This window comes from Anas acuta, chromosome 2 (genome assembly GCF_963932015.1).
Source record: "Anas acuta chromosome 2, bAnaAcu1.1, whole genome shotgun sequence".
Lineage (NCBI taxonomy): Eukaryota > Metazoa > Chordata > Aves > Anseriformes > Anatidae > Anas > Anas acuta.
This window is the reverse complement of record NC_088980.1, coordinates 81,760,286-81,787,140: the sequence shown is the minus strand read 5'-3', so window position 1 is coordinate 81,787,140 and position 26,855 is coordinate 81,760,286. Positions and strand designations below refer to the sequence as shown.

General features: G+C 38.3%; 1 protein-coding gene across 1 annotated transcript in view; it reads right to left on the bottom strand.

Annotated features, from left to right (window-relative positions):
* Positions 1-17,997, bottom strand: part of DNAH5 (dynein axonemal heavy chain 5) — a 143,868-nt gene extending 125,871 nt beyond the window's left edge. The window contains exon 1 of the mRNA XM_068670986.1: positions 17,443-17,997. Within this exon, the coding sequence (XP_068527087.1) occupies positions 17,443-17,595 (153 nt within the window). The 5' untranslated portion in view covers positions 17,596-17,997. The remainder of the gene's footprint in view (positions 1-17,442) is intronic.
* Positions 17,998-26,855: the final 8,858 nt, after the last annotated feature.

The following is a 26,855-nucleotide window of genomic DNA, read 5'->3' as shown; positions in this document are numbered from 1 at the left end:
AGCAGATATCTGCTCCTTAAGCAGAAAAAGGGGATATTCTTCCATAATAAAATAGGATAAGTCCATTTTAACGCTTACCTAAACCCAGAAACATCACACCACCAATGTGAAGCAACAAATAGGAAGTAAAAAAGTAAAATAAAATAAAAGCCTTCTAACTATGATAGTATATAAGCATATATGTTTAAGTAGAAGATAAAAAAAATCAGAAATCAGAGATGCCTTGGGTCTTTCCTTTGAAGCAATAGCCTCAGAAAACATTTTGACTGTTGTCAACTTCTCCATTACAGAGTGAGTGCAGTTATTGATGTGTCTGCATACTCTAAACAGTATGAATGTTATTTAGTATGCCAGCCATACCTGCTCAAGTTAAAACTTGTTCCTGAACACAGTTTATCCAGCAGGTAATGTATTTGGTTGTCAGAATATTGTGCATCACTGAGTTTCAGCACACACTGATGAAAGTCTTACGGCTAAGCGAAACATGAAATTTACTGGGAAGTTCAATAGTAAAAGAGCCAAAAAGAATTAGAGGTCTATTGTCAATTTACTGTCTTATCTGAAATGTATTTAACCAACACAATAGTCCCCTGTCTCTCCTGTAACACGCTAAGATGCTTTATATTGTTCACAGACTTCACTGTAAAAGTGAACTGCAAACCATTTTCTTACACTTTCCAAGCAGCTTGAGTGTTCAAAAAGCAAGCACCTTTTCATTCTGTCCTCTCCAGAAAGCACACACCCTAAAGAATTGGGGCAGTCACCTCAACTGACTCTTAAATGTCAAGTAAGCAGAGCTTTCCAATGTTTGTTATAATGTCATGTTAACAAAAGAAGAGTTTGTTCAAACAACCAGCTTTTATAATTAGTCCAGGGGTCTTAAAGACCGCTATATTTTATTTTGTTTTTCAGTACTATGCATGTGCGTTCAAAATTCGATTCCCATATTTACAAGGATAAGAGTGAAGTTAAATTTCAGTTTTCCTTGGTGGCAGAGCGCACCCTTTTTTTGTTGGCAGATCCAGCAACAAGCTGTTCATTGTACCACTGTAACATTTGTGAAATTATACCATTGCCAGACCACTCTAACAATCTGGACAAGATATAAGTACCAGTACTAAATCACACACACACACACACAGAATTTCTAGGTTGGAAGAGACCTCAAGATCATCGAGTCCAACCTCTGACCTAACACTAACAGTCCCCACTAAACCATATCCCTAAGCTCTACATCTAAACGTCTTTTGAAGACTTCCAGGGATGGTGACTCCACCACCTCCCTGGGCAGCCCGTTCCAGTACCTAACAACCCTTTCAGTAAAGAAATTCTTCCTAACATCTAATCTAAAACTCCCCTGGCGTAACTTTAGCCCATTCCCCCTCGTCCTGATAAATATGTCTGAGTGCAAACTTACCTTTCAAAATGAATCATGCAACTAAGCCTTGGCTGATACCCTACCAATTAACTTATAAGACCAGTTGCACCATAAATAAATAAATAAATAAGCAAACTACTTCACCTGATAAATACCTAGCCCAAATGCTTTTTTGCTTTAAAAGATGTAGTTTACTCTTTTTTTTGTATAATTAGAATATTTTATGAAATTAACGTCATCCACTTATGTAATTTTAAAATATGTATTTGCCACCCATTCACCTTCAATTCAAGCGTTTTTTCAAGCTGTATGATTACTAGTCTGGACCTAATCCAAAGTTTAGTTTTCCTTACCTTTATAACTCTGCCAATGCTCTGTTTCCAAAGTTGCTTTCTTCCAGCTCTAAACATTGTAGTATTTGATGTAAAAATCAAGTACTATTTTTCAACACTAAGCCTTAAACTGTGGTGCAAGCTTCTTCATTCATCATTTTTCCCTCTCCCCCCAACCTTTTTTTCATCTTTGTTTCATTCCTTTTCTGTAGGAACAGCAAAAAAGACCTAGAAAAGCCAGCAACTATTAAGCTTAGCTCTGCATCTATTTTTTCCTTAATTCAGCTGTAATGTGCATTTAAGTTAGTTCAAGACTAAACTGGACAACTTGAGAAACTAGAGGGCTCTAACCACCAGAATTTACTGCCTACAGACCAGGGGTTGAAAGTCATTGCTACCAACCTCAGTGTTGTTAAGGTGATATTGTTTATATACAAACACCACTCGATACAATTCATCATGCTCAAGGGCAACATAACCATTTGCAAAACTCAATTTAATAACTGCTTATTTGATTTGTGTTTAGCCTTCTTAAGTAATGCTCATGTCAACAGACACCTTTGTTTCCTTGTCGCAGGTGACTGGTTAAATATATAGCAACAGACGTCAAGCAGCTTTCAAATAGCTATTACCTACCAACTACTGAACTACCCAGGTTTCTATTCATATATTTTTACAAGCACATTCACTTTCGGTTATTTTTCAGTTGTGCGACAGTTGCTTAACACAGCGATTTTTCTTCAACAATGAACAGGTTTTTTCCTTTTAAAATAACCTTAATTTTTTCAGCTTCAGTGACAGAATCCAATCTGATGTCCCATTGAAAATGCCAAGAGAAACAAGCTAATGATCCAATATTAGGAGCAAGATACACAAGACAGTTTTTACAGCTATTTCAGGCTTAGAATGCTCCTAAATATTTTTGCCTTCACTGATATCCACATGAATTGTATCTACAATCACTTGACAACCTCAGCGTTGATAAAAATCTCATGAGTAAAAGCCATTTCCCTACATTATCTGATTTTCAATATAATTTTCTCCACCTACTACTATCAAATCTGATTTTATATATATATATTTATGTGAATGTTTGAAAGAGAAAATTTGAAAAGAATTGCATTTACTGTACCATTCATAGTTTTCTCTGAACCCTTTACCTCTCTTAGAAATTAAACATGCTAGTAAATATTACACAAGTTAATTCTTGATATATTTCAGAACACTAAAGAGTGCTTTTATTTTGCAAAAATTTAAACTTTTTTCATTTTTTAATAAACCTTTTTCTTTTTTTTTCCTTCCATTTATATTATTAGCAATCCCCAACCAGGCCTTTAATTAAAATAATAATAATAATAATAATAATAATAATAATAATAATAATAATAATAATAATAATAATAATAATAATAATAATAATAATAAAAATGCCTAAATGCCTTACAAGGTAAAATCCATGGTGAAGCCACATTGTTTTTTTTTTCGTAATGTAATATATACATAAAGGTGGATATATAATCTTGTATTGTAACTCAGCATTCTCAGAATAATTTTAATATGGCACATATCTCTGGATAGCCATGACTACATTCAACAAAATGTTTGGGGTAAATCAACACTATACAGGTCAGTAAAACCAAGAAGTGAAGAATCAATTGAATTATTAAAAACATTTTCATATGAAAACATTTAGTTGTCCTATTATTTGATAAGTTATGCAAGTTCATTTCACTGTGTCAAGAATTTTTGGACTGCGCTGTACTGCGGAGCTCCAACGAGTTTCTTTCTTTATGGGTAATTACAGGTAGTAGTTAGCTGCCATCTAGTGGTTGAAAGCCTCGTGTACATTACATTTATGCTGCTTTTTCACAAGACCACAAATACGGCCATGACGACAGTATTTGGCAATTGAAATACAAACGGAGTTGCCCCTTAAGAATCTGATTTTATGAAAATCTACCTTGAATGAAAGTGGAACATAAAGAAAAGCTCATCATCCTCAGCTGACTTATCTTAATATAACTACAATGAAAACAATCAAAGGTAAAGGTGAACTTTCTTGTGGTACCTGAACTGCTTTCGAAAATCAAATAACACTGAGGTTTTAATAACTTTAACTGAGGCAAGGATTTATTATTTTTTTTTTTACTGCTTTGCTTTCATAGCTGAAAGATTCAATTTCTCCCAAGTTAGAAGTCCCTTAAACCTTCCTGTTTGATGAGGAAAAAGATACGACTAAGGTTTTAAGCTGTAAATAATGTCATCTTGCTGCCCAACAGGCCTTTTATGGTGAAAGATGGCACTGCTTAAAGAATTTAACTACCATGTGGCATGTCCTAGTGTAATTCCTTGTTCTGCTTTATGCAATACATTAGTTCTCCAGGCTCTGCTTGCCTATTTCATGCTGTGCTAGGAAGATAAAAATTAAAAAGAAAAATAAAAAAAAGATAGCACAAATGCTGAGTATATAAATAGACAGATATATATGAATATGTAAAATAAATTAATTAACCTTCTGTTTACCAAGATACACAGGATGTTTGGGTCTTATTTATTAATTAATTACATTATTTTTATTATATTATATATAATATACTACTATATATTATACTGTATATACCATTATATTAATATATTAAATGATTAATTAAAATATAAAGGTAAAAAAAAAAATTCATTTTAAAAGCTACACATTAAGAGACGGCATTCTGGGGACAGAAAATTTTAGTTCAAATAACCATGCAAGTAATTTATTTTCCATTTTAATGAGCTACAGAATCTGACAGCTTCGCTGCCCTTTTCTACTACCAGTTATTTGGACATTGTGCCCATTATTTTCCGTCAGAGTAAGGTATGGATCAAGGGCAAAAATACTCATGTTCTTCATGTGTTCCTCACGTTCTTCAAGTGTCCCCAGCACTGCTCACCTGCTCACAATATCCCATGCAGTGCAGACTAAAGAGAGTGATAAATTCTCAACATGTAAATTAAGACTGGGAGAGAAACAAAGTCCAGATTAATTGGAAGATGGAGATACAGCTGAAACAAAGGGAGTGTTTCTCAAAGAAGCAAGGAAAATCTATAGCTCTTGCCCTTGAAAAAGAAGATTGGGTTTTGTTTTTAAACCCAGCCTGAGGACAAGCTAGCAGGCATTAAAGAGCATGTGGTTTCAAACATAACTGCTTGAATAAAGTGCCAGAAACCCCACATCTTCAAGGCACATGATAGAGCAGAGGCTGCCACCTGCCACACTGGAAATCATAGCAAAAGGCTGGAAAAGGTATTGTCCCTTTGAACAGGTGGAAGGAAATAGAAAACCAAAGAGGAAACCAAACGAAGTGCATACCTGCTTACACCTAAGGCCAAGAAGTCCTATAAAAATGTTGGGTAAAACTGAAATGTGGTCTCTGAATGGAGACATCACTATAATAGCACTAGAAACTCAGAATAAGGGAGGTATCACTGGTACATTGCACCATACCTCTAGGTATTTATGATACAGAAAAGATGAAAAAGCCTCCACCGGTGCAAAAGAGCTCAGTGTTCAAACAATTTAACAAGGCAACCAACCAGAGCCTAACAGAGTGAAGTTTCAGTAGTCACAAATAAAACAGACATAGTGTAGGATATTGGTGACAGGTTGATTAGGAAGGAATTATTGACTGTGACATGCTAGTAGTGATCAGAGACAAGCCTGTGGCAGGGAACAGTATCAGCAGGAAACCTCAGGGGGTCTCCACATACACTAGGGAAATACCATCATGCTACTTCAAAACGAGGAACCACTGAAAAAAAGGTAAAGAGAAGCAGTCAAAAGAATAAAATGATTGTAGACAGCAGTCAAAGTATTTAAGAACAGTGGAAATGCAGAGCAACTGCACAGCTTCTACCAGAAACACTTGAGGAAGCATTAGCAAGCCAACATAGATAAATGATAAAGTAAAAGCAAGAAAGCATACTCCTAAAAGCTGGAGTATGATATAAAGAAAACCCATGTGAATTAAAGTCTGGAAACTTAAAGGAAAATGCAATGAGGCAAGGTGAAGCAATGTGAACAACACCTAATAACAGATACAGAAACCTGAACTTTGACTTGGATCCTGACTTAATTCTTCAAATTTGCTTCATCAAGAGTGGATACTTGGATGAGAAATGCACCAGGTAAATAACCATAAAAATATACAAAGTGCTGATAATGAAGCCAATTTCATAGTGCATCACAGAAGCAGGAAACTTCTGAGAGTCTTAAAAAATAAATAAATAAATAAATAAATAAATACAAAGTATTGCTGAAAGGCAATATAACATTACTAGGTTTATAATAAACTTTTGATGCAGTTCAATATTTCCTTCATAGGAACCTCCCACACTCCCACTTAAATAGCAACACTTTGTGTCTATACAATGATATAAGTTGATAAAAAGAGAAAGAGACAAAGAAAGAAATAAAAGGAAAAATAAATCAATGGTAAGTAATGATTTAGATGTTTAGTCACCCAAAAATTCTAAAGGAAAGCAAATTCAAAAGAGCAGAACTACTTAAAGTGACATGCAATTTGCGTCAATATCAAGAGGACTAGACACTGGCTTATAAAACGTACATGTTCAGGGTCACAAAGCTTGATGAGAAAAAAAAAAAAAATGAGAAAGACAGACGAGGTAAAATGGCAGAAATTATAATGAAGAAAATTAAGGGCCAGGTAATTAAATTAATTTCCCAAGAAAAAGTCAACAAGGTTTTTGTAAAAGAGAGAAACACTCATCAGGATCTGCTGAGGTTCACTGAAGGGGTTAATAAGAATTTGTGTAAAGAAGATTGATCTAAATGACCTGGATTTGCAAAAAGCTTTCAGAAAGATCCATTGTCAAATGCTTTTAAGAAAAGCATAAGGGAAATGACCCTTCAGCAAAAAAAAAAAAAAAAAAAAAAAAAAAAAAAGAACTCAACTAAATAGTGGGAAGGAGAGGATAGGAATAAAATGAACACTGAGTCATTACAGCAACAGCAGGTCATCAGTGGAGCTCTCCAAGCATCTGCACTGTTCAATATATTCAGGTGGAAGAGGGAAAAGCTGTGAGGATGACAAAGTCTCTGATGAAGCCCAGTTATTCAAGGTAATAAGGATGACCACAAAGAATTACAGAACCTTCCAAGACTGAACAACTATTTGTGAAAGTGACAGATGAAAATTCATTGTAGATAAACACAAAAAGAATAATCCTGATTTCATTTGTAAAGTGAATGTCTCTGGTCATTACTGTCATGAAGTCTGTTTCTACCTTTCTAAATAACAGGCTAAGCTAGAGAAAGTAATTATCATCCTAGATAAGGGCTCAGTTACAGGTATGACATCATGTGAAAGGAAAACCCGGCCCCGATCTGTCAACTCAGGATTAAGGTTGTATTTTACTCTTTGCCTTTCCAGTTCTAGCTTTGGCCAGCTATGCCAAAAAGGAAGCCGTGAATGCCCATTGCTTACTAGATACCAAAGAAAAGAACCTTGAGTTTTGTGTTGGCCTGGGTTTGGACAGGGTTTTTCCTGCTTGATTTCACAAGGCAGGCGCAGCTGCAGTTTGAAACAGTTTAGCTTTGATAAATTCTCCCCAGTAGTATAAATACAGAAAAAAATGCAAGTTTCTTTTAGTAAGCCAGCACTATTTTTACCGCAGTAGTCTCCGTATTTTCCTTTTTAAACCCTAAGCAGCACCCTGTGCATCTGAGATGCAGAAACTTAGATCAACAGCAAGTACAATTTTCAGTAATTCAAGCACTCAAAACCCGACTGCTACAGCCAGAAGAATCATTTGATGAGATCCTAGCCCAAGACAGCTGAGACTGAAAAGTTGACTCCATTTAATCATTTATGGATCCATCTCAGTGCATGCGATGCTGTAGTGGAGTTATTTTAGCTATTTGTTTTTCTGAGAAGATGACAAGTTAGGAACAGTGGGGTATAAGGATAGTAGGGTCCAGAATGATTATTCTAGCTGGATGAATGTATATTCTTCTTTTCACAGAAGGCTGAAATCTGGTATGGTCTGAGAATATCCTATACTTGCCATAGCACTGAGATGAATGTTAGGCCATCTTCAAGGTGAAACCTTACTTGTCCAAAAAAATACAGCATGAGGTATATCCTGTGTCTAGTGGCATCTGCACGTATCCGCTTCTGTTCAGAAACAAATTTTACAGCAATGACCATAAAATTTGTTACAGGGCTGCCAACAGCCACCTGTGTCTCAAGGAAAGAACGATTTAAGCTGCCATGTCTTAGGTACAAGCATATCAAATAAAAGTATGACAAATTAAGCTGCCTGAGCAACCACAACCTTGCATTGCATTACTGATCATTAAATTTGGTTTCCAGTTCCAAAGCCGATGTTTGAAGAAGTCTGGTAGCCAGACCTAACTATTGTTTTCCTCTTACCTCTAGCTCCAGGATAAAATGTTTTTCAATGAAGGATAGAATGAAATAGATTTACATAAGATTTAGAAGAGACTTGCTCACACTTCAATATAAACAGCCCCTGCAATAGAAGAGTTACACAATGTCCCATAAATAATGTACGTGAAAAGCAGCAGTGGCAGAGAGAGATTCTATTGATAGCAAAAGGCAAACACTGGGCAATATTTCCACAAAAATCACCATGGGGCTAGAAATGGCACCTCAAATTCATGAAATCATGACAGTATCGGTCTCAATGCAAAACTTCATCCTGAAGTTCTCCAGCCTGCCTAGCTTGTATGGATTTCTTTTTCCTTGTGACCACCAGTTAAGCATGCATTCAACAAAGGTCTAGAACTCACCCCAAATTTTGCATCTGTTCCTTACATTTGTATAGATGGAGCAGCCTATCACATAAGGTTTGCTGGTTGTTTAGCATTTCATGAGAAGGCATTTCTTTCTCTTCTCCATGCTACAGGGGAAAAAGAGCTGTGGGGTCCTCATTCTCTCATTCCAACATTTCTGAAGTGGAACTGCAGGCCTCCCGCATAAAATGGGCAGCCAAATCCATAGTCTCTTTTATGGAAGAGGATCCAAAACTTTCACTTTGCTTTTTTTTTTTGAAGAGTTCTTAAGGATTACTTCCCTTGAAGGTAACATCTACCAATTAACAATTCAGTCCTAAAAAACTTTCAAGCTACCATAGATCACCTTTCAAATACAAATGCAGTGGTATCTATTTTCCTCTTCTTATAAGCACCCACCATTTCACCTCAATCACAGCAAAATTTCTTAGAAGTCTATGTAAAATAAATAAATAAATAAAAATAAAAATAAAAATAAAAATAAAAATAAAAATAAAAATAAAAATAAAAATAAAAATAAAAATAAAAATAAAAATAAAAATAAAAGGAGATAATAGAAGATTCAGGAAGATTTTGGTCAGAAAAATCTCTAACAAATAGAAGGTGTCTATGTATGTGTATGTGTATACACATATTTACACACGTATACATCTATATCTATTAACATATGCGTATGTTTATACGTATAAATAGCTCACAGCTTCCTATACAGAGACGACACTGTGATACCATCTGCAGTGAAAGTACAAATGATAGTATTCAGTAGCTGTTGCCTAGCATTAAACAATTAAAAGATTCACTTTTCAAGCTGTTGCATGGCAAACAAAGCATCACTGTAATAACAGTTCATGGACTAATTAACTTGTTGCTCACTTAACCTTTGAAATAAAGTTGTTTTTCTTCCCTGCAGGCCCCAACAGGAAGCTAAGGTAGGGTGTTCTTACTCGTTAACTTGGCAGCGTGTTTTGAATTGAGCATTTTTATAATTAAATCAGAACTGCTATGATATTAAGTCATGCATTTGAAAAGCAAACTCTAAACTCAAGAGATTCATGCTCATGCAACTCCATATTTCATTAATTGGTGATAATATATACCTCGGATGTTCAAAGACCAGTTCTTAGAAGATTTCACTGGTGTATTAGGCACAGTTCAGCTTAGAAACACTGCTAGCAGGGCAGGCTAAATGTCTTTTTTCCTTTCCGTACTACCAAAAGGGAATCTCTCCTGGGGTCAGACTGCATATTAACCAATTAACCCACACTGAATAAATTCTGAAGTTTAATTTTTCAGCTCTAGTTGCATACGGAATCTTGCTTTTGCTTAGTATGATTACCACTTCCTTTATAATGTAATGACCAAGCCACCTATGGGCATATAACTCTACAAATTGATAGGGAAATATTAGTTATAACATAAACTGATTTGAATACTCTCAAATCCCTGTGAGATCTAATTTATAAAAATACTTAACGTTTGGCCTCCTTTCCAGTTGCCCATAGAACATTTTGGAGTTGTTATCAAACTGCAGTTAGGTCCCCTTCCCAAGGGGAAAAATCCTAACTCTTACAGCTATAATATGCTGTACTGCAAAAATGCTACCCAGAACTTCAAAGGTTCTCCCACCAGCCTGAATTCACACTGAGCAAATCAACGATTCCTACAGATCACTATTCATACTTTGCAGTAAAAAGGCAGTCAACGTCCTTGTTGACTCCTAAGAAAGGGATTCCCTTTTCTGTTTCTCAAAAGGCCTAAAATTATGTATGTTTTTCATACAAGCAATTATGCCTACGCAGATGAATAACTTGCAATACCAGAATACAAGATTCAAAGAGCAACACTGAAAGTGTGTCAGACAGCCATCAAATATGTGGTTTTTTATAACAGGCTTGGGTTGTTTTTCCTTTCCACAACTGGGATTAAATAGTCTGTTCAACCCATACAGGATTCCAAGTCCTTCACGTGTTATTTTACTACCTCACTGAGTCACTTGTTATCTTAGCAGTAACTATCTCCAGAGGAGGAAAAAAGAAAACATTATTGAAATAACAAAGCACCTGACTCTGCCTTACTGTTGGCTATCTATGCAGCTAATAGAAGCTGCTAAATCAAAATTCTGCAACATGGCAATACCCGAGATAGATCACTGTTTCCTTGAAACATCTCTAAGAAACTTGTCAGCAGTCACAACAAAGATCACAAGTCCTGGAACAGATAATACAGGGAGTGTGGAGGATACAATTCCTGTCTTCATAGTCCTGCAAGGTTTCTCTTTTGTAGACAAAGGGAAGATGCATCCATTCATCTGGATTTCAAAGTCAACAGAATAGCACTTTTAATAAATTCATCTCTGGTAATTAGCTAGCTGTAAAAAGGCTGCATATTCACATATACTTTCTATTACATCTTGAGTGTTTTTATTTGCTGCTTGAGTCCCCAGACATTGGCCATTTTCATTAGATACAGAGCTTCCACACTTACTTTACTGCAGTTTGCTTCTCTCTCTTGATGGAGGAAGGAGCAATCTGCCTACTTAGCTCACTACAGACAAACCAGTAGTAAGCGTGATACATCATCTCTCACCAGACTGCATGTTCTGTATTACAGCCATCCATTCATTCATCATTTTTATATTGAAAATATAACCTTACTATTAAAACAGCAAAGCCTCAAAAAGTCAAGGCAAGTATTTCCAAGTCAGGAGGAATTTAAGATAGCTTTTAATTGGTTATAAGCATTCTCTTTGTTCCATGTTCACAAGTCTAGACGTAACATTAATATTCACGTTTACAACTATCCAGCATGTCTAAGGGGGAATGACAGAGTTGAAACCCAAACACTGAATTCCTATGTTCATCAAGAGATCTCAGTAGAGTCAGCATAACCTTTGCATCAAGCTCTAAGGGTATGCAGCTACCTTACAGTCCTTGAGGATTCCTACTTGAGGAAGGGATGAAAGTTAGGTTTATTTTAACTACTGTAATAAGAGTTCCACAATAAGAAGAACACTTTAATGCTGAATGAACCTATCAGTCATCTATAGAGCAGCAAATACTACACTAGTTACTCCATGATGACAAAATTTATGTTGAGAACTACTGTACTAGAATGATGGTTACCTACAGCTATAACTAAACTTGAGTTTTAAGTTTCCAAAACAAATTCCTAATAGACATGCTCACTATCTTCCAAGTTGAATACTAAGCATGTATCTTAGGTTCTTCACTGAGAGGATTGTTGCACACTGGAGCAGGCTCCCCAGGGATGTAGTCATGGCACCAAGCCTGTCGGAGTTTAAGAAGTGTTTGGACTGTGCACTTAGTCACATGGGCTGAATTTCTGAGCAGACCTGTGTGGTGCCAGGAGTCAGACTCGATGATCTTTATGGGTCCCTTCCAGCTCAGGATATTCTATGATTCTATCAGCATCAGCCAAAGCTGTATTATCAACATTCCTTTACACTGATGTTGCTTTTTGTAGTTCTTGAGTTATACTATTGACTGTACTATTCAATTCTTTTGAAAGCTTTTCCTTCAGGTCTTGTTTGCTGTATGTCATGGCTATCTAGATTTATGCAGATTAGAACTCTACTCCATCGAGATGTCTGCCCCGCGTACATTTGTTAATGCTAGCTTCTTCATCCTTCTCCCCAACACCAATACATTTACCAGGTTGACAGTGGGAAGGAAGGATTGCTACATTATACAGCAGCTGAAATATGTCTCTATTCCTAATCCAATTTAAGCATGTTTCGTTCTGCAGGAACCTCCTTTAGATGCGCTGTTTATCACCATTTCTCTGTACGAATTGACTTTCTCATTGTATGATATGCAAGTTATCCTGCAGACAGGTTAGCACAGTATCACAAAAGAACTAAGCACATTCTTATCCTTCCTACAGTTAAAACCTCAGCTTCTCAATCAGCACAACACCAGAAGATGTAGTACTTTATTTCCAAAGAATGTTTTGTCTCATGCCATGTGGGGTCAACAATTCAATGCTAACAGCTGCTGTTGGTGTATATTTTCTAGAAAGCCATAAAACATTTCTTTTCTGCCACCTGCAGAATTTCAGTATATTAAAAGAAGTTTTTAGTTTCAAGAAAAGAAAATAATCATGATTTTTATTGCAAAGAATTGCTAATTTTCTGTGTAGCATGTAGTGTTAAGTCAAGTGGTGTTTCTATTCTATTTGCTTCATGTCTAGAGATAACATTCCCTCCAGCAGGCTGTAAACAGGCCAGATCAGCCTGAACAACCATGCCTTACAGAAATGTTGCTTTTACTTTTTCATTTTCAAGAGCTATCCACTGAGATCACACGTCATGTGTACAGCCAAGAGCTCAACAACTTCTTTGTTTTGGGTCGCATCTCTGCTCAACAACTTTTTAACCATCTTACAGTCTAAAACAGCCACCTTTTGTAGCACTGAGAGTCTGAGAAAGGGTCTCCAACACTTAACCACTGGATCACTTGTAATCATTTCTCTCTTTCACTAAGGCAGCACCATGTCTAATAAACATAGGGGATTCCTGGAGACAAGCTTCTGAAGCTAAAACATCTCCATTTTAGGCAAATTAGACAAGGAAATACAGATTCGGTAAAAAATCCAACTTTTTTTGCTAAAGTTATCACTACAAAGACAAAAAAATATATATTTGAATAGGTTTGCAATATACACATGATAAATAGAACTAACTTTCAGATTGTTGCCTTTCAGTTTGGGAGAATACCTTCCTTTACTGATGCAGCCTATCAAAACATAATTGATGTACATTTGCCAGATTAGTGTGGCAAGCTGGACAAATTTACCATGGGTGATTTATCTCCATGTGTGGTAATACATACTTTCACAGGTGTTAATTGCTTTCTACAAGCTGCTTTGATACCCTTCTAAATGAAGACAGTGACATAGTGGTTCATATTTTGTTCTACTGCTTTTCATTAATTTTACCTGGAAGGGAATTCAGCAGCAGAAGCTTTAAACATTCATGTCTGATTTTTTGCTAATATGCATATCATGTAAGATAATAAATCAATAAATAAAGCTTAATTGTACTAACTTGGGATGCTTGTGAGTAGTTGGTATTAATAGCAAACTAGTGAATAGCTTGTTTTCCGTGGAATTACCAGCCTTGTCACTAAAAAGCTCACCTCTTGCCTGGTTATCAATGGCAACCAGACAAGACCACTCGGTTCTGGCCCAGCAAGTTGTTTCATGGTCTAAGTCAATATTAGACTTAGTTGCCAGCACTTGAAGCTCACCTGGATGCACACAGAAGCAAGTAAAAGCATTCCAGCAATGGAATTTTTACATCCCTTTTAATAAGCAATATTAACATTTTGATGGTTTTGATTACTTGTGCAGAATTCAGGCTTTTTCCCCACACATGCTTAGCACTTCTGTGCTGCAATCAAAGGCTATTACAGTCATTCACACACAGCTAAACTAAATTGATCTAAATCTTTTTAAAACTCCACTCACAGCTGTGCTGAGCTCACAGGAGTAACTCGTGGGACCTATGGGTCACAGGAAAATCACATCTTATGCTGGAGATGTGGATGCTAGCTAAGCAGCAATCAGGACACAAATAACCTGTGCACAACATACCCATACCATTACAAATCTCAAGAAAAAGGTATTTCCACTATACTTTATCAGAAAAAGAAAGTGATTACTGTATTAGAAGCAACACTTTCATGAAAAGTAATAAACAAATAAAAAAGATTTTTCAATCTGTACATTTGGAGTTCTCCGTTTACCACTAAATGAGATTCCATTTAATGCAACTTTTACTTATTAATTTCCCTACAACTTTAAGTTTGATAAGAATTCCCTGAAAGAGAATTGAAACACCTAAGTATATTAGAAAAAGCTACCCAGTTATTTGACTAATAACAAAAAACACCCCCTTAATAAGTTTTAGTAATAGCAGCTATGGCATGAAAAACATACCACACACCAACCAGCCAACATAGCAGTTTTATTCATACCTGTCATATTGTTGTTGCTTATTTGTTTTATACCTGTTTTGTTGGTGGGTGTTTGTTTTGTTGTTGTTATTGGTGTGTTTTGTTGTTGGTGGTGGGTTTTTTGTTTGTTTTTTTTGAGGGGAGGGGCAGTTGTTTTTTTTTTTCTCTCCAGAGAAAGCGAAAAATATTAAATAATCATAGCTGGGACCCATCACTGCTCCACCTGGCTGCCCTGGGCAAAGCTTTCCCTTTTCTCTCTCTCCTCCCATTGTTTTTTCAAAGAAAAAAAGATCCACTAGAATCAACATGTCCCATCAGCTAAACATCATGCTAATAAATTCTGGTGGGTCTGAACTTTTTGTATGTCTTCTGTCCCTCACTCTAAAAATTTACAGAAAATTAACCACATGTGATGATTCAGTGCAGAGGAGTTCTGTGCTTTTTGACCTAATTTTTATTAACAAACAATTCATCACAAACACATTTTTTAAAAGATACAGAAATCTTGTAAACAGAACATCATTTCTTTTTCAAACTCATGATCTTCAGAAACATACATAAGAAATCTTGATTTCCATGCTTTTCATTTTCCTGTCTTAAAATGTGCCAAATTAACTTCATAAAAGGCAGAATGGGTGTCATCTTCCCCAAGCTGCAGGTTTACAATGGCTTTGGTACATAAATTATCAGTGACAAAACAGAAACTGCATCCTACCACCTCCAGCTTCTGGCACCTGGTTGCACACCAGGCTATGTTCTCCTAATACCTTAACATCTGTAGCTTCCACCCTCCACCCAGCATTATCTGTTAATAAAAAACTTTTTCCTGTAGTCAAAAATTGATCATTCTTTAAATTTGCTGTGCTCACATGTGCTATTAACTCAGTACATTTTCTTTTATAAAAAATTATCCAACGTTGCAGAGTCTCAAGTCACATACTTCAGTCGTAAAATACCAGTTCTAAGAAAAGTAAAATCATTTAAGGTACTCTAAAATCAAACAGTAGAATATTCTTCAGCCTGCCTTAACAACACTGTCAAGTTTGTGGGTACAAGGCACCAGGACAGCATATGAATAGCAGGAAAAAAACTGCTGCAGTATAGAGTAGAAGATACAAAAACATGCAACACCCACAAAGGATTTATTCCTTCAGGAATCTGAAGTTTCTAATAATTTTTATACTACATACTAATATACTATGTTTATGATAATATTTTAGCAAGGTCTTCAGCTTTTCTAGGGGTCCTGAATGCCTCTGACGTCTTTACAGGAAGCAAAGAAAGAAAGATTTCAGCCAAGCAGGAAAGACAGCTCCAGCTATCAACCAAATCTGAGTATGAATTGAGTATAAAATTGATGGCAAACCTCTCCTCAAATTATTTTTAGTACAATGAGCAGAGATTTGCAGATATTAAGAGGTGGGGTTTTTTGTCCTGAAGTTGTGAAGGAGTCCCTAAGGACTCCTCTGTAATTTGGCCTGACTTTCTTTACCCTGGAAGACGTAAGCAGTGCTAAATGCTACCATCTGCATTTAACCTTTTGGTTCACTGTTAATCTGCTGCTCATAGCGTGCTACAATCCACAGCCCAGGATAGCTATTGTTAAACCACTGTCAAGATTACTTCACCCATCTTATTCCAATATAACAGCTTTTGCACTGTTGCATGCTTTGATATTGAGTAATTGTATCCAGTGGTTTACTGCCACCAATTAGCAAGTAGATACTTTTTATCTGATCAAAGACATCCAATCATTGCTGGGAAAACATACACAGAGATAAGCAAAGAAGTCAGTAATTTCTCTTTTCCTCACATCCTTCCATCCAGTTTTTCTTTCCAGTTTCCACACCTGACACCATCTGTCCTTGTGTCTCTACATACATGTCTCAGAAAGACACAAATTATGCAGCCTTCTGCCCCTGTTCATTTTGATGTACATTGTTGAATATGGGATTTTTCTTAGGAACAACGTGCCAGGTTATAACTGCTGCAAGGTATATACCTGCATTCAGTGACTTAGTAGAAGCTGAATCCATACCCTCTATGGCATTTTGTTTATTTCAATAAGATTTAGGTTAGTTTCCTTAGATTAAGGTTAGTTTCCCATCAGGACAACCCAACACAGTCAATGGGTTTAAACATCCACCCTTATTTTTACCTTTACTTCATTTTATTTCATCAAATCCTTTCTCCCTGTTTACACGATTTTACACCTGGTATTTAGAAATGTCCTAATTTTGTTTTCCTGGGAAAGTGGAGATACTGGAGAGGCATTACATACCCCCAGTTTTTATTTTACATACATGCATCACACTGGGGAAGTAGTGGGAAAAGCTCATATGGAAAGAAAGATTCTAAACATCTGAAAATTTAGGGTAGACTTGAAAAGATAAGCAACAATTGCATCAATCTATCTAATAAAAACTCCCATCAAGGGAGGTCACCATGAGCAAAATAATAACCCAGTTGCTTTCTTGTCCTCACTGGTTAAACTGCATTGCTCAAGTGTTGAAGGAATCCTCCTTTATTGTGACCTTTCTTCACTCTATCCACCAAAAAACATAGGCTGCTAAACTATCAAAAATATACTACAACTAAAAAGTTACCTCACCTAGTCAGTTTTTAAAGAGAGAGAGAGATCAAGACACACATACTTGCTCATAAAGAGCTAATTTCCAAACCGCACAAGTGCGAAAGTCTCCAGCCCACCAGCCCATGAAGGCATTAAATATTAAATATAATCTGACTAAGCACCACGTCCAACGCCTCGCCCCACAAAAACCTTGCGGGGAAAGAAGGCAAAAGCAAACCAGGCACCAAGAAGAGTCAGCCTAAAGCTACCCTTCCCACACAGCCGCCGCCAAGCCCCCCTCCCCACCTCAGCCCACAGCGGGGCGAGCCCCGGTTCCCCCCGGGTTGCTTTCGCCCCTCGGAGCCTTCCCGCACCTGGGTCTCCCTGCAGCTCTCCCCGGGGCCCACGGCACGGCCGGGAGCCCCGCGGCGGAGCCCGGGCCCTGCGGGGGGCTGCGGGCCGGGGTCCCTCCGGGGGGCAGCGGGCGAAGCCCCCGGGTCCTGCCGCGGGCCCTGCGGCGCCGCCATCACCGGGAGCCGCCGTCCCGAGCCGCCGCCGTTGCCATGGCGAGGACAGGGCCCGGGCAAGGCGGCGGGGGGGTCGCTGAGGGATCCCGGTCTTCTCCCAGCTTGTCCTCGGGGACTCCCGAAAGTGGGGTGTTTCTGTAGCAGGAGGCAGGAGGCTGAGGAAAGGAGGGAGAATGAGGCAGATGGAAGCTTCAAAGGCTGCCGTGGCAAAACGGCAATGAAATTTAAGGCGTTTGGATGCTGCCGGTGAATATAATGCTGCCTTCTGCCAGCTGGATAACGCAGTGTGGGGTGCCCTCCTGCATGAGCAGAGAATATCTTGTTTCTGTCCTGGTCCTTTTGTTGTAACTGGAAATGTGGACCAGGGAGCCTCCTGCTAAGCTTTCAGTGGAAAGGTGCATAACTCTACAGAAACTCCCGGTCTTGGCCCAACAATTCCTAAACGTCCCCTAATGGGACTTTCAGCCTGCTCTTAAAAATCTCAAGAAGGCAGGGACTGCACAACCCCCCCAGGGAGCATAATGTGTTTCTCATTTTATCCGTTTCAATAATTTTTTAAAATAATATAAATTAGTCCTTCATAGTAGACTTTTAATCACCTTTCCTTTGGTGGTTAGGCAGAAAATATGACCTTCCTAATCGTAATATTTAGTGTATTTGTTGTGAGTTAACCCTGGTAGACAGCTAAACCCCACACAGCTGTCCCCTCACTTCCTCCCAGTGGGAAATGTTGTTTTCTCCTTCCATTTATTTCTCCTAAAAAGAAGCTAATTGCTAATTGTTTCAGCCAAAAGCTAATTATTTCAGCATCTCTTTGGAATTTATAAATTCTATTCTTCATGAGTTTCCAGTTTGTTGGTACTGTTGCTGAAATGTGACGTGTGAAGAGTGTCCTTAGAAGCCACAGAGAAGAAAGGAAAGCTTTCTACTAATGTATATATGGTTTAAATATAACTTTTTAAAACACTGCCACACGGAATCTATTCTTTTAACTCTGGATTGTTTCCATATTCACATTGACAGCTGCAAGATCTCACATGTTGTTTTCTGATACACTTTGTATATCCATATTTTTTACCTTTTTTTTTTCCTTTCTAGAGTACTTCATATTACTTTACCGAATTTCAGAGATTTTCTTTCATGCTCTGCTTCTTTTCTTTCATGCTCTGCTTCTTTAACAAAACCTATTTTGAGTTTCATTCCCATCCTCTGATCCACATCTGGATTAGCTCTCCCAGCTTGGTCCTGCATGCGAACACACATTCTCCATTCCCTTATGAGCCTGACTTTCCTAAAAAGTCAGGCTCCTGTAAGACTGACTTTCATATGATATCTTCCCAGAGTTTCTTGGAAAATAATTTATGGCTTGTCTTTTAACACAGTCTTTCTAACAGCTGCTGACCTCCATCATTAAATTATCAGTAAATTAAAATCAGTAAATTATCAGTAAAAAATCAGTAAACTAGATCACATCTGTCTTGTTTCTTTAAAAATATATAAACAATATATATATCGCAAGATTTGTGTTGGGAACTTCACTACAAATTAGGGATCTGTTAGATACACTGGTTGCCACTAGGTGAATACATGCCTGCCAAGCAGCTGAACTAACAAGGAAGATAATTGGATTGATTTGAGATAGATTCTTTGTAAAAAATCCATGTTGTACATTTTCTTTCCCTTTCTTGTCCCCTGAACTGCTAGAAAATGATAGCATAATGATTTGTTCTAGTAATCTTAAGAATTCTTCTTCCCCTATTTCTAAAAGAAAGTTAGTGTCTGATATTTTTATGTCCATGAGACTCTACACATCATCATTGAGAATAGTACTCAAAAAAAAAAAAAAAAAGACACAAACAAAAAAAATGATATCTTGTTTGGAAGATTGTTCTCAGTATTCAAAGGTATATTTCATTTCCTGTTTTCCTGAGTAGCTCTAAATTATACCAGTATTTCACGATATTTCTTTAATCTGATTCTTTCCTATTCTGGCTGTATCCATACATACCTCTTTTTATTATTTATTAAGGAAAGGGCACTAGGCATTGTCATCTTCCCTAGGCCACCCACTATTTGTTTACTAGATCATTTGCTCATTCTGCATCACTCCTTTTTGATTTTAATCTTCCACATACAGTTTGCCTATTATAAACATCTCTATATTATGCACTCCTCCTTAGCACTAGTATTCTCCATGTGATTATTTTTTATCTCTCAGGACAAATATATCTTATCACAGTCACCTCACTGAGATTTTAATAGCAATAAGGGTACCGAAGATGCTGCTGTCACACAATCACAGAATAGTTGAAGCTGGAAGGGACCTCTGGGTATTGTCTAGTCCAAAGCCCTGCTCTGAGCAGGTCAACCAGAACAGGTTGCCCAAGACCATATCCAGTTGAGTCTTTAATATCTCTATTGATGGAGACTTAACAACAACTCTGAGCAACCTGTTCCACTGCTTGGCCACCCTCATAGCAATTTTTTTCCCATACGTTAGCAGAAGTTTTTGTATTTCAGTTTGTGCCCATTGCCTTTTGTCCTGTCACTCACACCACTGAAAAGAGCCTGGCTCTGTCTTGTTTGTACTCTTCCTTCAGGTATTTATATACATTGATAGGATCCCTCTGAACCTTCTCCTCTCCAGGTTGAGCAGTCCCCACTCTCGCAGTCTCTTCTGGTGTGAAAGGTGCTCCAGTCCATTAATCATCTTCATGGCCCTTTCTGCACTTGTTCCACCATGTCACTGTGCCTCTTGCAAAAGGGAGCCAAGAAATGGACACACAACAAGATGTGGTCTCACTAGGGGAAAGTAAAAAGGAAGGATCACATTCCTTGACCTGCTGGGGACACTTTTCCCAATACAGCCAGGACCCACAGCTCCTTCTCTTCAAAGTTGCTTCCAGTCAGTCAGCCGCTGGACTGTGCACAGTTTTACTCCTCTCCAGATGCAGAACTTGGTACAGCCTTCTGTGGAACTTCAGGAAATTCCTGTTGGGCCATATCTCCAGCTTGCTAAAGTCCCCCTAAATGGGCACAGCCATCTGGTATATTATTCCTCCCAGTGTTGTATCATCTACACACTCACAGAGAGTGAGTGTGTCACTGTAAAATCAAAATAAACATCCACTGCTCTCCCCTCATCCAGCAAACTAGTCACATCTTGTAGATGGATGCCAGGCTGTTTAAGAAAAATGTTGGTTCTTATAAAACAGAAATCTATTTTACTAAGATAGTCAGTTACTAATACAAGTTTCTATAACTGACGATTATTGTGCATGTTTTAGAAATATTAGCTATACAAAAAAAAAAATAAGCATAGAAGTGTTTTGTCTTCAAATTTAATTTCTAGGAAAAACAGCATTCCAGATGTTTCTTTACTAATGCTGGGATAAATGAAAGGTTTATTCACATGCCATACTCTTGCTTCGGTGTCTAAATAAACTCAGGAGAGCCTACGACATATTCAAATCATTGTCAAGTATTTAAGATATGTATTTAAGTATTTAAATCGCTTCCATCTGAACCCCTGAAGTAATGATAGTTAATTTGAATAATCCCGTTTTTTATATCTTTTCCTAGAACAGCCACTAGAGGGGGAGATAATCCCAAACACTCAAACACGTCTAATCCTAGCTAGAAGATGCTCTACATTTGAGTCTACTTTCTAACAATCATCATGACCATAAATCTGAAATCTACCTTTCTGTACAGTACAATACAAGTGTTCGGTTGCAATGGCTGCTTTACTCTTCATGCACTGTGACCATGAAAAAAAAAATCCAATGATTTGTTGATGATGATAGTGATACTACCCATTTTTCCACCTCTACATGTGTCAATCAGATCAGGGTATTTCTATAGCAGCTGTTAGCCCACAGTAGCCAAGATAAAGAAGTCTTATATTCTGTTGTGTCATAAATCAATCAAAACTAATAGTTCTCCATAGAAGAGGAACTTTGTAACTACCCACATCTCTGATGTTAGTGAACGTAATCAAACACAACATAACTATGACAAAATATTTGTCTCAGATAGACATGCTCCCATTTGACTATGTGAGGAATCATTATATACTTTGCCATAATTTATTAGGCAAATTTGTAAGGCTGACATGAAATGGTGTGTTGTTTTTGTTCCTGAAAGGCAATCGGTCAAGAAAAAACAAGGAAGATGTGCCCTTGCAGAACCCTGTGCATCCGCATGCCATTCTGGGCATGCCAGGAGTTCCCTGGTCTCACTTGCTCCTCCATCAATCAAGGCATGGAAATGGCAGGCCTGACTGCAGAGACTGAATGCCCACCTCAGTGATGATCACAACCGAGGTGATGAAACAAAACACTTGTCTTTTAACATCCAATATGAGTGGCCAGGATGAACCACAAACTGAATGCTTATTATTTATTCTGTATTTTTTGACTGGATGATGAAAACTCCTGGAACTTTTATATGGTCTATCTGAAGATAAACCAGTAATTTACCGATGGATGAATATTATTAAACAGTACATACAGAGATAGAACTGTACATATATATAAATATATTCTCTTGGGTATGAGTGTCAGGTAGCAAAAATTAGCATACATTTATTTCTCAAAGGAGGAAAAATAAATGTTGAAGAGAATGACAATTAGATCAAGACAAGAGGTCTAAGTAGTAAGCATAATGAGAAATTGTAATTATGAAATGGATGGAAAAGACAAGAGCTGGCAACTGGAAATTGCCACAGGTGTTATGGTCAATCTCAGAAACAGACAGGATTATTTTTTTTTTGATGAAGAATGTTTGGGCTTCCAGGCAGATAAATAACTCATGATATATAGTTGAAGAAGAGAAAGGAAAACTATCCCATTGTTGGAGTTATAAATCTGATCTCTTTTTTTCGAAAGCAACGAATAAAAAATGCATTCCGGTTTTCTGAAGGCAGAAGATCAAGTGAATGACTTTACCATACCCTTAGGAAATGGGGGTGTGTGAGCTGTGCTGGGTAAACACATACAAATTCCGCATGGTAGAAGCACCGGGAGCATTGATAACAATTTAGAGCAGCAGCAGTGCCGCGAGGGTATGCTCTCCTGGCTCTCCCTACAGGTTCTCTGAAAAGAAGGGCCCGGCAGCTGGAGCAAGGAGGTGTTGTAGAGCAATGGAAGCAGCGGAGAAATGTTTGAAGAACTGATCCAAAAGTGTTCATGCTGAGAAAAGCGAGAGGAAGCCCTGAAATCAAAGTGTTGTTCCTGAGGGGTGGAGAGCCTTTTCTTTAGGAAAACTGGCTGGTAGCAGGCATGGTTAGTGTTACAGTAGCTAGCATGGATATCATAGGAGGATATAAGAGTCTGAATGTGATTGCTTTTCTTTCCAGTTGCTAAAGAAAGCCTCTGAAAAAAAAAAAAAATATATATATATATATATAATAATAAAATAAAACAAATACATCACATTTTAACAAAGGAAAAAATATGTAAATGTCTACATGGTTGTGACCATACCAACAAATCCCATGACTAACATTTCAGCCATTCATTGCCAAGAAAGATCACACTAGAGAAGAGTACAAGAAAAGTCAACAAGGCGAAGAGGACAAAGTTCTGGTTACAGTGAAAATCAAGAAACTCTCAGGAAGTTAGAATTTAACTGGAGGTACTTCATGTAAAGTCACAGGAGGGTGTTTAATGATTCAGACTGCTTTTGAAAAACAAAACTGAGTAACTGTGCTCCTAATGTACCTGGTGTTTTAGAGCACTTTTGCCTTGCAACCTCTTTAAAGAGCTTGTTAAGACCTCAGTAGAAAGTAGATAATAAAATAATTATATTGCTAGGGTCAGTTAAAGAGCTAGCTTGGCAGAGAGCAATTGTGTAAAATGAGAGTTTGGGATAGAGAAATATGAAGAGCTGTGTGCCACAGAGACCAGTAACAACTGGGAGTGACTTCATTCCTCACATACACATCTTTGGCCAGGGTGAAGGAATATGGCCATAAGGGAGTGGAATCTGCTCATGACACATAACTGGGCAGAGATTCAACACAGGGAAAAGAGTAATAAACATCAGAATGTCTTGGACAGGCCCATAGCAACAGGATATGAGTTACTTCTGTACTTTAATTGGGAGAAACAGTGATATTAAATACTGGACCGGTAAAAATGCTGCGGCACTGCCTCTGTAATGCTTCTTCCAGACTTTTTACTGACCATATACAGTAAGGGAGAGGGGCTGCCACTGCTGAGGACATATAAAATTCTCAGAAGATTAACACTGGGCACAAGTCTGGATGATACAGTCATCTTCAACAGTACTTTCAAAAATTTTTGAAAAATATGGATGTAAGCCTGATTTTTTTCAGTAACAAAGGTCAGGCCAAGAGAGAACATGGTGTAGGAGTCCAAGCAAGCTCTCTTTGGATGCTTTGCAATAATAGTTATTTTTAATCTATCTGTTTTAAGCAGATGAGGCTATACAAAAACTGAGCGAGATGCTAAACAGTAAACTTAATATTAAGGATGCTACTTTGAAGAGTCTATAGCTTTGATTGTTTAAAACTACTTTTACTTAGCAATTTAATTTTGCTGTTTAATAAACATGCATAGAACAAGTGCTGCAAGGTTCATTGTTGTGTCACGGAGGCCTCTTTGTTCGTATTTTTAGATCTTCCAAATATTTGTTTACACATTTCCTGTGGAGAACATACCTTCTGTAACTGCTTCTGCATCAGCCCACTCCCGATTTATTTTAGTATCGCCCAGCTGATGGGGGACAGATGGGTGCGGGTTGTGAGCAGAGGAATGCTGCCCTGCCTCTGATGGCAGTGAAAGGCATGCAGCTCGCCTCCCCCAGATGGCTCCCAAACCCCTCTTGGGCAAGGGGCCAAAATGACTCCCTTGGTCACTGAAAAGGTTAGAGACTGACAGAAAAATTGTGGCTAGGTTGAATCAGCTTTCAGTCTTGAAGAGAAGGGAATGAGTCACTGAGAAGCTGTCCCTGAGGATTCCTGTCCCAGAGAGGTTAAGATAGAGGGACCAGCGAAATTTCAGCGTGATTACACAATACAAATTTGAAAATTGGTGTCTAGTTTGTTCTGCCCATAAACGTTTCCTACTGCTCCCATCTCCCCCTTTAACTGTAGAATTTAAATTCTATTCTTGTCTTCACAGACTGGGAATTGCATTTTGGATGAACACATTTTGGATTAACTCCTTGCAGAATTAATACAACCTATTGTAGCCACATCTGCAGTATTTTGTGTATGCAACACAAACCGGTTCAGACTGTGATTCCCTGTCTTCTCTGACCATGATGGCACAAAATCCCTACTCGCTGAGAGATGTTCATCTGTGTCTCCTGGTTCAGTCACCATGTCCTTCCCAGCCTCCCAGGAGGTCAGAGCAGTCACAGGAGAGCTCCTGCAGCAGAGCTGCACTGACCATGTCTTGCACACACATTAGGTAGGGCAGAAAGCAGAAGAGAGACCTCTGAAAGCTTTAGTCAGTGCAGACAATTTAGCCATTGACCGCTGAATTCCCTTGGTGTAACAGAAGTTAAAGCAACAAGTAAGACTCTAACCACACAGCTTTCTTTGGGAAATATGGACAATATCACAGATAAATGCTTTGAAAGGCTGTAGGTGCAGAAAACAATGAATTTTAAGGTCAAAATTCTTCTAATGCACCATTTGGAAACTCAATTTATGTTCAGTGAGTTCTGTAAAACACTGAGCTTACCAGTGAGCTTTTCACCTATGAGTATAATGTACTACTCTCTTTCCAAATAGAAAGCTGGGCTGATTCTCTAGGGAGTAAATGAACACAAACAGCTGCTAGTATTAGTACGTGATTGTGTACTCATGATGTTGAGATCATGGCACACACTAGTGATGGCAATCAGTACAAACTCAGGATGCAATTAGGCCAAGTCCACTGGGAGGGTCTCATAACACTGTATTTTCAGACCCTTCAAAAAATCTATCTAGGACTCAGTCAAAGTTCTGTTTGGTTCCTCCCCTGATTCTCCTTCATCCTCTGGAAAGTCAGACAAACACAGCTGTTTCCTGTGTTCTGGTGGCTTTGTCCATCAACAAATGGTAGAAGCTTCCTGCTGTCTTCTCCCCTGGTATACAAGATTTCAGGACTCAAACAGAAAGTATTGCTGGCTGGCCATGCAGTCAGTCCCACACACCTTTCTGGCTCCTTCAGGACTGCACAGGGAGTAGAAACCTGTGCTTTACATCACAGCTTCTTCTTCCAGTAAGCAGGTGGAGACGGCAGTGGAAGGGCCTGGAGAGTGGAAGCTGAAAGGCCCAGCAGAAAGGAGAGCTGGCAGGCTAATGAGGGCAGATTCCATCCAGCCTGGCCTTGAACACCTTCAGGCATCCACAGCTTCTCCGGGCAACCTGTGCCAGTGCCTCACCACCCTCATAGTAAAGAATTTCCTCCTTATATCTATTCTAAATCTACTCTCTTTTAGTTTAATGTCATTACTCCTTGTCCTATCACTACACTCCCAGACACAGAGTCCCTCCCCAGCTTTCCTGCAGGCCCCGTTTAGGCACTGTAAGGCTGCTGGAAGCTCTCCCTGGGGCCTTCTCTTCTCCAGGCTGAACAACCCCAACTCCCTCAGCCTGTCTTTGTGGGAGAGGTGCTCCAGCCCTGTGATCATCCTTGTGGCCCTCCTCTGTGCTCACTCCAACAGGTCCATGTCCTTCTTGTGCTGGGGGCCCCAGAGTTGGATTCAGGGCTCCAGGTGGGGTCTCACAAGAGCAGAGTAGAGGGGAAGAATCACCTCCCTCACCCTGCTGGCCACACTCCTTTAGATGCAGCCAGGATACAGTTGGCTTTCTGGGCTGCAAGCATACATTGCTAGCTTATATCGATCTCTCATTAACCAACACCCCCAGGTCCTTCTCCTCAGTGCTGCTATCAATCCACTCTCCACCCACCCTGTATGTGTGCTTGGCATTGCCTCGGCCCAGGTGCATGATCTGGAACTTGGCCTTGCTGAACTTCAAGTCAAACTGAGTCTTGAGTTAGTAGAATATTAATTTCTTCTTTTTAACCAGCTAAGATCATTTTATTTGACCAGAAAATAAATGCACATTAATAATGCCAGTATACCTTTAGGATATAGCTATCATCACAACAAAGCACACCACTAAGTATAACACTGTGTTTCATGTTCACGGGACAGAACCCAGCAATGAAGTATAGATATTTGATTATATTAACATTATATACAAAGACTTACTGGCCATAATTTGTTGCCTAAACATT